The sequence below is a fragment of the Labrus bergylta genome, chromosome 8 (genome assembly GCF_963930695.1).
Source record: "Labrus bergylta chromosome 8, fLabBer1.1, whole genome shotgun sequence".
Lineage (NCBI taxonomy): Eukaryota > Metazoa > Chordata > Actinopteri > Labriformes > Labridae > Labrus > Labrus bergylta.
Genome location: NC_089202.1, coordinates 3811455 through 3823799, shown reverse-complemented (window position 1 = coordinate 3823799; position 12345 = coordinate 3811455). Strand labels below are relative to the sequence as shown.

General features: G+C 45.1%; 1 protein-coding gene across 2 annotated transcripts in view; it reads left to right on the top strand.

The window, feature by feature from the left end:
* LOC109984069 (teashirt homolog 1) overlaps nucleotides 1–12039 on the top strand; it is a 37420-nt gene extending 25381 nt beyond the window's left edge. For both annotated transcript variants that reach the window (XM_020634091.3, XM_020634084.3), the window contains exon 3: nucleotides 7190–12039. In XM_020634091.3, coding sequence (XP_020489747.1) covers nucleotides 7190–10722 — 3533 coding nt within the window. In that variant the 3' untranslated portion in view covers nucleotides 10723–12039. The remainder of the gene's footprint in view (nucleotides 1–7189) is intronic.
* Nucleotides 12040–12345: the final 306 nt, after the last annotated feature.

Below are 12345 nucleotides of genomic sequence, written 5' to 3'. Positions count from 1 at the left end.
GTTAATGTGTGTGTATATTTATTTATGTATTGCCTCACAGGACAGCAGTAGCAGCAGCTCAATGCAGAGTGTGAGTGGGTGAGAATGAAATTGAAAAAAAAAAAAAAAAGCCAGATGAATTGCAATCGATTGGCGCTGGTTCACAATATTGATCCCTCAGCATGTTAAAGCCTGCTGTACTCCATGAAGAACACTCAGTCAGTCATTGTGCCCCCCAACCAACCAACCAACCCCCCCTCCCCCCTCCCTCACCCTCATCTACTGCTTCACAAACTAACACACAGCTGCATATACTGTAAATGTCTTCTTGTGTTGTTACTGCATGCATGAGGAAATAGTGAAGACGATAGTCCTTGCAGCTTTGATGCAAGTGTGTGTTTGCGTGTGTGTGAGTGAGTGTGTTTGGTTTTGTGCATGCACAGTAATGGAGAGTGATCTTGGCTGTGGCCCACGAGCTGCTTCTCTGAACTGATCTTTGAGTTGGGTATAAATAGCGCTTGCTCTATAAATAAAACAGCAGCACCTTTCACACTCTCTCTCTCCCTCACTTACCCACACACACTTACACGCACGCACAAAAACCCACACAACAAACAAAAAAACACACGCACACAAACATTTAAACCTGCCCACATGCCTCTTGGATCTCGTACCTTCCTGTACACAATCATATGCAGAAGAAAAAAAAGACCTCCCATCAATCCATTTCTCATTGTGTGGAGGTCAGACAGAAGGATTTCTGGGGGACATATTGACGTATTTACATGTTAACATGACCTGTACCAGCTTAGCACTGGATACCTGTTTGACCTCTGACCGCACCTTTTTGTTTACAGACCAACAACGTAGTCAGCTGAATTTCACAAATCAATTTTTATCACACATCATTTGGATTTAGCTGATGATTTCACTCGAAGCTTCTTTGAGTGAAATCATCAGCATGCGAAGGGCAAACATGCACACAAAATGATTGTTGCATTCCTACTTGTATTCATAGGGGGGGAATGTTTGATGAAATATAAGAACAGTGCTCTCTCTCTCATTCACTTGCTGCAGCTTTGGGTTAAAAGCTTAAAGTATTGACATTCTTAATGCATAGATCAATTTATACCTTTTAATGCAACTTTCGTTTAGCGTGTTATGTAGTTCTTTTTTATTTTACAATCAATCTACTCATTTGTCAGTATTATTTAGATATTTCTTCATTATTTTGCAAAAATGTTAGAATTGATGTTAGTGTGTTTTTTTATGTAGAGGCTGCCCTCACCAAAATAATATCCCTTGTGGGATGTGTAAAGTTTTTGATAGAATATTCAATGAAAACATTATTATTGTTGGCATGGCTTTAGTGCGCAGTGAGTTTTGGGCTTTTTTTCCCCCCTCACCGATACCAAACTTTTCCATGCACTGACTGGCAGACAGTCTTAACATTGCCAACCTGCTTGCTGAGCAAAAACACACCAGCAAAACTGCTCTCTAACAGATCAGTGCGATGCCTTTACATAATGCTACCGGCTCGCTGTAAATCAACATGACTTGAAGTGTTTGCATGGAGCCACCAGCACAAGCGATCAGCAGAAAGGCTCACTGAATATCTGCCAATAATACAGAATTTCATCGCTAATCCTGTTTGCACAGCACTTATTCACATTCAAAACCACCTTCTACGTCAGTCCATTATGTAGCTATGTGTCTGAAGAACATGTCCCATCCGCTGGTGTCTACCGAGCTCGACTCTGACTAGAAGTGTTTTGAAATGGGGTGTAGAGGGGGGGAGAGATAAATTGGTACAGCGAGCTGGAATGCTGCAGCAGTTATTTAAGGCCCTGTAGGTGCTGCCTAGGCCATATGCTCCCATTATTCCGCTTGGGAGGGGCCCATGTGGGCATGAGAGCAAGGCTGGAGAGAGGGAGAGGGGGAGGAGGGTGGGAGAAAAAAAAAGGAAGAAGGGAGAAAAGAAAGAAAGGTAGCTGAGAAATTATTTTAAGGAGAGTCCCCCCTATCAGGCGTAGGAGGAATTTTTTGACGAACGGGATACCAGGAGAAGCCTAAGACGAGATGAGAACGAATTAGCTTCTAAAGTAAATGATCGCCTTCACCCTCAATATCCGGCTCTCTCGCCGTCATCTTTGCATAATTCATCTCGTCAAATTTTGAGGTGTGACAGAGTATAATTCACGAACTCCTGAACTTTTTCAGGTTGATAGCTTTTCTTAGGGTTTTGGCTTCTCAATCATTTTCTTATCAGAGCTGCACTCAACCACAATTCTGCATGACACACTTCCTCACTGGTTGCTATTTGATCTTTTTACAAATCCGAAGCTACACAACTCTAGGCAGCTGAAATGTTTTTCAGAATGTGACTGAAGATGTAAGAGTTAAATATGGATCCCCAAATTTTGTATTTTGTCAGCTGTAATGGGTTGAATTTCACAAAGTCTTCTTCCCCTGCAGATAGCTAAATATTTATCTGTTAAGAAAACAAGGCCCAGATGCAGCTTTGTGTTATCTTCATATCGCTTTCTCTCTCTCTCTCTCTCTCTCTCTCTCTCTCTCCCTCTCCTCCCTATCTGTACCGTCTCTTGTCAAACTGAGGCCTGTGTTCCTGATCGGGGCATTGCTCTCATGTTAGCCGCTTCACGGGAAGCACATCCCAGCATTCCCTCTGACACGCCGGCAGCAGCATTACCATAATTGGCTTTTCTACATGACGGGACAGAGGAAATAATAATGTCATTTTATTTACAGCCCTCTTGTCCCGGTCCGAGAGCTATCACCCCCTCCCCACTCTCTCCTGCTCCTCCCTCCGCCATCCTCACCCCCGCACTCTCTTTCTCCTCTCTGCACATACACTGACGCAGACCCCTCCTCCTCCTCTGTCTCTTCTATCTCATCTCTCTCTCTCTCTCTCTCCCTCTCTCTCTCTCTCTCTCTCTCTCTCCCTCCTCTCTTCCTGTGCAGGGCGCAAGTCTCGTTCTGCCACGGCGTGTAGGTCAAGCGATGGCTTTTTGATCAGCTCCTGTCCAAAGCCATCAGGGTTGAGAGGCACGTAATGGAGAGCAGGGTGACAAACAGAATCTGGGGAAGGAATAAGACTGCCAGTTTCCTATTAGGGCCCGGCCTAAACGGCCTACGCCCCCCCCCCCCCCCCCAAGCACCTACCACCCCCCCCTGCATTCTCTGCCATGAGCCCACTCCTGCACTGCCTAAATCACATGAGTGAAGGGGGCCGTGATTGGACATTAGTGCCGCAAATGACTGCTGTGATTGCCCCCTCTTCCCAAACTCACATCAAATAAATAAAGAAATGTGTGTAAATAAATAGAAAGAGGGGTGTTGGAGAAATGGGGCTGGTGGTGGTGGAGGAGTGGGGGTGAGGCTGACTAGTTTCATCCCCTTCTTTTTTTCTCTCTCTCTCTCTTTCATTTCATCGCCTTTCTGCCTTTCTTATCTGGTTTGTTTGGCTTTGACAGCGGCCAAATGGTGAAGCTCCGCAAGCCTGACAGAGAGTTTTATTGATTTAACAACCAGCAGACTCTCAGAAAAGAAAAGGGAGAAGGCAAAAAAGAAAAAAAAAATGGGGCAGGGTGGAGAACGATAGCAAAGTTTTGAAAAGGAGTGATATGTTTCTGCTGCACTCCTTGCCAAAATGCTGATGTGTCCACTGGTTGTATTTCATTTTGGTATCAGTTACAAAAAAATCACCTCATCCCCGTATTCAGGCTTTGTGTGAGACAGAATGTTTTAGAGATGATCTGTACATAGGTCGATCATGTTGTCCCGTTGCGAGGCCCAGTGGATACAGGGCGTTCACTCGTTCTTTTCATCAGAATAACATCATTTCAAACTGTCTGGATGTTCTGTAACTTGGGACTCAGCCCACACTGCTCCTGTGTGGTCTTTGAGAAATAGCCTTAATTGCACAAACCTGATTACAGAGAGCAAAAGTTAAATGTGAGAAAAAATTTGAATTTAGGGTACTTCATGAGTACGTCGTGATCTCTCGTTTATGAAAAATAAAAATAAATGGGGTAGATCAGAACAAAACATCCACTTCAGCTCTTAGCTCTAATTAAATAAGAATCCGTCTCCCATATGATTTTGGTCACATGAGACATGAAAACCTTTGATGACACCTGCTTTACAGCAGTGTGTAAGTCAATCCATTTGTGCGTTATGCATTTTTAAAAAGGCTCTTTATAACATCTGAGGGGATACTACAAACCCCTTTTTGGTGCTTAATACAATTTGGATCCCTTTTTATTAACAGTGATATAACCATATGCGTAGGTATTGGGAGTTACACTGGGATGACTAATTCCTGCTGCCGTGGTGTGTGTCGTCGGTGATCTGGCGTGGCTGGTGGCGGGCTTGATCGCTGCAGCTTCTGACAGTGAGGCTGCAGTGCTATCCTGGCCACGCTGCCGCCTGTCTCCTTGATGGCGGCACGTCCCCGAGCAAAAGTGACAGGCGCTTTGGCGCCCGTGCAGATGGCCCTGCTCACAGCCATCACCCACTCGGCAAACCAAACCGCCAGGGACTGCACGCCAGCCCTGCCCCTTCCCACGCCCGCCCCCCTTGCTGGTGGTGTTGATCTGCATATGTACATCCAGGACAGAAGAAGGAGCTTTAGCTGGTCCTCAGTCACAATTACATATCTCCAAGCTGCAGCGATGAATAGATATAGCTGATATGGAGCTCTTGATATCCCTCCTTCATAGCGCTTCAGATTTTAGCTTCCTGTCAGAATAAATGCATCATCTCAATCTAGATGGAAAAATCATTTATTTCAGATTGACATTCACCACGTTTCATCACTAATATTTCACATTTATAGTTTGCGAAAGCGTCCACTTGCTGCCTGTGATTTTTTTTTACAGATGTGTGTGTCTGCCAGTCTTTTGTCTGTGTGCTTTTGATATCACCCTCTTTGTTGTTTCCATGACAACATGGCAGGACAGGCATTGATTGACAAGGATCGTCAAAGGGTTCCCTGGCGACCTGCTCATTGTTCGAAGCCCCTCCCTGCTGCAGTCTGTGTTTTGTCACTCACCCAGGGATATTTCTGATCTGCTGCTTCTCATTCCTGCTGTCTCTCTGTGTGTGTGTGTGTGTGTGTGTGTGTGTGTGTGTGTGTGTGTGTGTGTGTGTGTGTGTGTGTGTGTGTGTGTGTGTGTGTGTGTGTGTGTGTGTGTGTGTGTGTGTGTGTGTGTGTGTGTGTGTGTGTGTGTGTGTGTGTGTTAAGCACTGCCAATTATTAGGGTTTAGCTATTTTTTGGCTGCAGCAGATGCGAGTGACTCACTTGGTAATTCCTACTGTACGTTTGCCCTGTTTGTGTAGGCTTGTAATAAAAGGATAGCCTTTCTGCTGAATGCTTTGTATATTAAATGGCTGATATGTATTGATAGCCTCCTGTTCTGGAAGCGGGTTTGCCAGGGGGAGAGCACTGTAACAGAAGACACTCTGCAGATGTGTTGTAGAGTGTACAGCACATAATGCTAATCTGCTGTGTTAGGGATTTTCAGGAGTTTTAGAAACTGTCTCGGTCTCAGTCTGTCAGTGGGATTGAAGCGCAGCCAGGTTCTCCTGTAGTGCTCTCATTTCACTGAAATCCTGTCAAGCGTTAGGGGAGTATGTTGCTCATTTGGAGAAGGGTGTATCAGTAGCACACAGCGAACTCAGACTTATAGGCAATATTATGGTCGGTGGGTTCAGGTTTGCACTGAATGAGCAAACATGCATGATGCTGCAGAGTGTGTAAAGTACACACACAGGCACTGAAAGGTGAGCATGCGGACAAACATGCATTTGCAAACAGGCACTTACTGAGGCACTCGCACACACATGCATGCACATCAGTGCACAGTCACAGTCGACGGTGCAGCTGCTCACCTCCCCCACCTCCTCCACCCATCTCCTCTCAGGCAGCAGTAAATGGTGCCAGTGTATATATATCAGGTATTATGTCCACTTAGATTATGATATGACAGGTTAGCGTGCCGTTTGAAGCTGACAGCACATCTGTTTCATCAGGAGAGACTGATACTGGCATCTAGGACACACATCTCACCATGCAGGAAGGAGATAAAGGAAGAAGCTAGGGGGCCGTCTTTCCTGTCTGCCTCACCCTCTCCCTCTCTCTCTTCTTTCTCCCTTTTCTCGTACTCCCCCTCTCACCACCCATCAAACCCACCACCTCCTGCTCACTTTTTCCTTTCTCCCCAACGTCTTCTCTTCACTCACTTGTTCTTTCCATAACCACCTCCTGTCTCTCCTACTTACTGATACTTGCTGTGTCTTCCACTATCATGCGCAAACACACACACACACACGGTCTGGCCTAATATCTCGTTTGCCATTATATATTTTTCTGGTAAACCTGTGGCCTTCTTCCATGCACAGATCTTTTGCCCCTGCCCCTCTTTTTTTTTTGCTTGCTTTCCTCTTTGATTCTGTCATTCCTTGGAGCTTTTGCCATGCCATTTTGGATCACAAAACCATATAATATTTTGCAAATGCATTAAAAGTCTAATTAGACTCTGTTTTTTTCACTAGTCATTGTGGCATTTTTAGCACTTTCTCACTTGCTTAAATGAAAATGACTTCAGTATATCGGAGAGGTTCAGGAAAAAAAAATACCACATCTCAGAATTAGTGTTTTATTTCATTCACTCCCAGATGAGTTGCATAACCTGAACATGTGAGGAGCTGAACTTTCTGGACTGGATGAGTGAGAGACAATAACGCTTAGGGAAGTGAGAAATAAGGAAAAAAAGGGGGGAGTTGAACATGCAAGCATGCAGCTGGCTAACAAGGCCAAACAGCAAGTCATTTCCTGGGAAACATAAGGCATGTGTGGAGGAATAGGGAGTTGGGAAGGAAAAGGACAACTGTCAGAGGCTCAGTGATTTATTTTTCCCTTGGAGGCTTTTTTCACCGCTGGCTTTCAGAGCCACATGTGTGTAAAATATACACAAACTCTTGCATGCATGCATGCTGACACATACACACACTCGCATTGGAGGAGAATAAAAGCCTACATTTCTCATCATTTAGTATTCATTCCATGTTATTTTGACAGTGGTCCTGTTAGTGTGCTGTAAATCTTTAATTTCACTGAGTTGACCTCTTTTCTCTCTCTTCTTTCCCTTCCCTTTTTGTCTTCTCTCTTGCTTTCTTTCGCTCTAGCATACATGCCCGAAGACGAGCTTAAGGTAGCTGGTCAAGATGGGGAAGAGCACCTGCAGGATGATGGCCTCTCATTAGACGGACAGGACAATGAGTTCCTGTGCAACGAGGAGGAGGAAGACGCAGATGCTGATGGAGGCCAACCACCCAGTTACAGAGACTCTCCACTCAGCAATGGCACCAACCCTGATGCTGGATATGGGTCTCCACTCAGCGATGCCAGTGACAGACTTACAGACTTCAAAAGCACCCCTTCCAGGGACGGTCAGGAGAGGGAAGGCTCTGCTTTGCCCTTCCGGCCCAACAACGGCCTCTCTTTCCAGGACAGCCTGGCACAGATGAAAGCCGTCTATGCAAACCTCATCTCAGATGCCTCTTGGTCTAGTATCACAATGGACATCATGAAAGCCAAGCCTGTAGCAGCTGGCAGTGTCAACAGTGCCCTCGCCACTCCCGAGCCAACCTCCACCGCTTCTGTCTCCACAACCACAACCACAAACAAGAGCAGCATTGTAAACATGGCTAGCAGTCACCATAATGGCAGGAGTTCTGGCACCACTGTCAACCACACAGGCAACACAAGTGGCAATACTAATGGCACAGCAGCTTGCTCTGTTAGCAGCCACAGTGCAACCAGCAACAGTGGGAACAGCAGTGGCGGGGCTAGTAATGGTAGTGGTGTAGCTTACGACTGGCACCAAGCAGCCCTCGCTAAAACTCTCCAGCAGACTCCCTACCACCTTTTACCCGAGCCTAGCCTCTTTAGCACAGTGCAGCTCTACCGGCAGAACAACAAGCTGTATGGCTCTGTTTTTACTGGTGCTAGCAAGTTTCGCTGCAAAGACTGCAGCGCTGCTTATGACACGCTGGTGGGTTTGACGGTCCACATGAATGAGACGGGACACTACCGAGATGACAATAAGGACAAAGAGGAGGAGCAGGGGAAGCGCTGGTCCAAACCTCGCAAGCGCTCTCTGATGGAGATGGAGGGCAAAGAGGATGCCCAGAAGGTCCTGAAGTGCATGTACTGTGGCCACTCATTTGAATCTCTTCAAGATCTCAGTGTTCATATGATCAAGACCAAGCATTACCAGAAAGTGCCTCTCAAAGAACCAGTGCCAGCCCTGGCCACTAAACTGGTATCCACTTCAGCTAAAAAACGAGCTCTCCAAGATGCCATAGTGTCTCCATGCTCCCCAGACTCTATCCATGCTGGTAGTGGTGGTGGTAGTGTATCTCTTGGGGATGTTGGCAAAGATTCAAAAGCTGCAGCTAACCCCTATGTTACGCCAAACAACCGCTATGGCTATCAGAACGGGGCCAGCTACACATGGCAGTTTGAAGCTCGTAAAGCCCAGATCCTCAAATGCATGGAGTGCGGGAGCTCCCATGATACACTGCAGCAGCTGACTGCCCACATGATGGTCACAGGTCACTTTTTGAAGGTAACACATTCTGCATCCAAGAAGGGCAAACAGCTGGTTTTTGACCCAGTGGTGGAAGAAAAGATTCAGTCCATTCCACTTCCACCCACTACCACCAGACTCCCTGTTCCCACTAGTGTTAAGTCCCAGCCAGTGTCCCCCGCCCTCTCCTCTGCCTCAGAGGAAAAGAGGGACTTGGCTGAGGATGAAAAGGTTGAAGGTGGTGAGCCATTTGAGAAAAAAATCAAAGAGGAGAAAGATGATTCGGGTGAGAATGACACTACATCATATAAATACCTTAGAGAAGAAGATTTGGAGGAGGCACCAAAAGAGGGTTTGGATATTCTTAAATCCCTGGAGAACACAGTATCCAGTGCAATTAGCAAGGCCCAGACGGGCACACCCACATGGGGTGGCTATCCCAGCATTCATGCAGCCTACCAGCTTCAGGGTGCCATGAAGAGCTCAACTTCTATTCTACCCCCTATTGTCCAGAGTATCCAGATGCAGCCAATGTTTAACAGTGGGCTACGAGGCCTAGTGGGTGACCCGAACTCAGTCATCCACTCACCCCGGAGTCCTTCCTCCCCTACCCCGCTCAGGAGTAATGTCACTGCCATGGAGGAGCTAGTGGAGAAAGTGACGGGTAAAGCTGCCACTGTGAAGAAGGAAAAGGAGGAGAAGATGGTGAGTCTGGAACGATGCCGGCCGCCATCTTTAGTCAAGTCGCCCTCTCCTGCACTGAAAGAGCAGAGAGAGCATTTAGCATCTCCAAATGACCTGTCTGTAGGTAAACTGTCTGGGATGAGAAGTAGCAGCCCAGGCAGTGTAGATTCTGAGCTCATCTGCAAGAGAGAGCCCAAAGAGAGCCTAGTAGACAGCCACAACAACCATTCAAAGAACAGCTCTGAGGCCTGCCAGTCCCCTGTAACTAATGGCAACAGTCTTGGCATCATCACTGATCACTCACCAGAAAGTCCTTTCATCAATCCTCTCAGTGCACTCCAGTCAATCATGAATACACACCTGGGTAAGGCCTCCAAACCAGTAAGCCCAGCTGCAGATCCACTGTCGATGCTTTACAAGATCAGCAACAGCATGATGGATAAGCCGGCTTTCAACCCAACTCCTCAGGGCAAGCCAGCTGAGCCCATCAATCACTACCAGTTGTATGAAAACAGTGACCAGCCCATAGACCTTAGTAAAAATAAGTCTACCGAAAACACAAACAGTAACAATAATAACAACAACAACAACAGTGTGCTCAACAATAGTGTAAATGGTAACAAACCCATTATTTCCCTCCCTGATTCAGTCTCCTCTCCCCTGAGAGAGAACGCCCTAATGGACATTTCAGATATGGTCAAAAACCTCACTGGAAGACTGACGCCCAAATCCTCAACTCCGTCCTCCATCTCAGAGAAGTCGGATGCTGATGGCAGTGCATTCGAGGACGCCCTGGAGGATCTGTCCCCAGTGCAGAAGAGAAAAGGGAGGCAATCCAACTGGAATCCCCAGCACCTCCTCATCCTCCAGGCACAGTTTGCCTCCAGCCTGAGGGAGACCTCAGAAGGCCGCTACGCCATGACGGACCTAGGTCCCCAGGAAAGGGTCCACATATGTAAGTTCACAGGCCTCTCCATGACTACCATATCCCACTGGCTGGCTAATGTCAAGTACCAGCTGAGACGGACTGGGGGCACCAAGTTCCTCAAAAACATGGACTCATGCCAGCCTGTTTTTCTTTGTGGTGACTGTGCCTCCCAGTTCAGGACTCCCTCCTCCTACATCGGCCACCTGGAGTCTCACCTGGGCTTCAGCTTGAAGGACCTGTCCAAACTGTCAGCTGAGCACCTACGGGAGCAGCAGGCTGCCTCAAAGGTGATCACAGACAAAATGACATTCGGCAGCCCCCTGTCAGCCTTGACCACGACAGAGGACGACACAGGCTCTGTGTACCAGTGCAGACTGTGCAATCGGACATTCGTCAGCAAACATGCAGTCAAACTGCACCTCAGCAAGACCCACGGCAAGTCTCCGGAGGACCACCTGGTGTTTGTCACTGCTTTGGAGAAATTGGAGAAGCTAGACAAGATGGAGAAAGTTTAAGTGGGGTCTCAAGCTGAGGTTAGAGACTGACAGCTGTGGAACTGATTAGAAATTCATTGCACTAAATGACATTGTTCACAGTTACTGCACTGGGCCGAACTGAGCCGCCAGAAAAAAAAATCGGTCTTATTTTTTATTTTTATTTTTTGTTGTTGTGATAACTGCCTGACTGGACCATGTCTTTTCATGTCGATTTGTTTTTTTGTTTTGCCAAGCTTTTTTTACACTTATTTTGTAATATATTTATATGCTATTTGTCTGATCTGTGCATGTATTTTAGTGAATCAAGGTTAAACACAAGATTTTAATCTTTTGATGGCAAAAATACAACTACTGCTTCAATGGTAAAAAGTGGCAAGTGGAAAGAGAACTGATAGGAGAGAAAACTGTATAATACTTGATATGAAGAAGGTGAAAATTAAATGTATACACCAAAAGAATGAAAGAATTACCCTGAAAGACTGAAGTAGCACCTTAGAGAGATTCATTTTGAATTTGTAAAGAGAACATGTTTTGAAGTATCTTTCAATAGCATTTGTCAAAATCAGATTGATTTAAAAGATCAAAGTTGATCATTTCCCTCCTCTCCTTTTTTTGGTTCCTGTCACTGCAATGTTTGATGATGAATGGCCTGCTAATAAATCTGTCAGCGTATTAGAAAAAAAAAGACCATGTGAACATTTCGAAAAACTGAAACGCTGCTTCTGGTTACGAGTAAATCAGTGAAAATGAATGGCCGTCGGTATGCAAGTTTGCTGAAAAAAAACGTTTCCTTGTTGTGAAGTATCACCTTATAGCAATTTCCCAGTTGTATGGTTTGTTACAACTTTCTCTTTCTAAATTGTGTCGCTTTATTCAACTGTAAAGAGAACAGTCCGTTACATGTAAATGATTACCAGTGAAATGTCAGTACTCCATAAGACATATCTTACCATTTGAAAAGGCTCAACATTATTTGTATCTTAAGGTGTGTGCATTCTCTAACTTTTATAATGTCATTTTATATAGAAAAATGGTCGAAAATAAATAAAAAACAGATGGTGTACATAGATATATGCTGTAGAGCTACAAAATGTCCTTTTTTAAAGAAAATACAAATTTAGCTTCTTTGGCTTGGTTTACAGAAATGATTTTAATTATCCTTGCATCCGATTTGATGCATGAAATGGTGTGGAAAATAAATAAGCGATGCACAATGACTATACATTTCAATGTTTTATCAACAATATTGTAAAAAAAAGTTTTTAGCACCAATTAGTTCGTTTCATTTCTTTCTCAATTGTAAAATAAACCCCAAAGCAGTTGTTAAGTCATAAATTTGTGGTCGTGTGTTCATTTGTCATGCTAGTGCATCATACTCAACATGTATATATAACTGTACTCTGTAGATTTAGCTTTGCGGTAAATCAAAGCAATCACACACATATCAAATCCTAACCCAGTTTAAGAGGATTTTTCTTCTTTTGGTTAAACTTATGCCATCATAAGCTCCTGCTTTAAGTACATACTTTATGTTTTGTAACAGACCTGCTTTTATCTTTGCAACATTTAAAGAGGAAAAAGTCACTGGTGTCATACTTATAACTGATGACTGAGCCACATCATACTGCTGTTGATTATTAT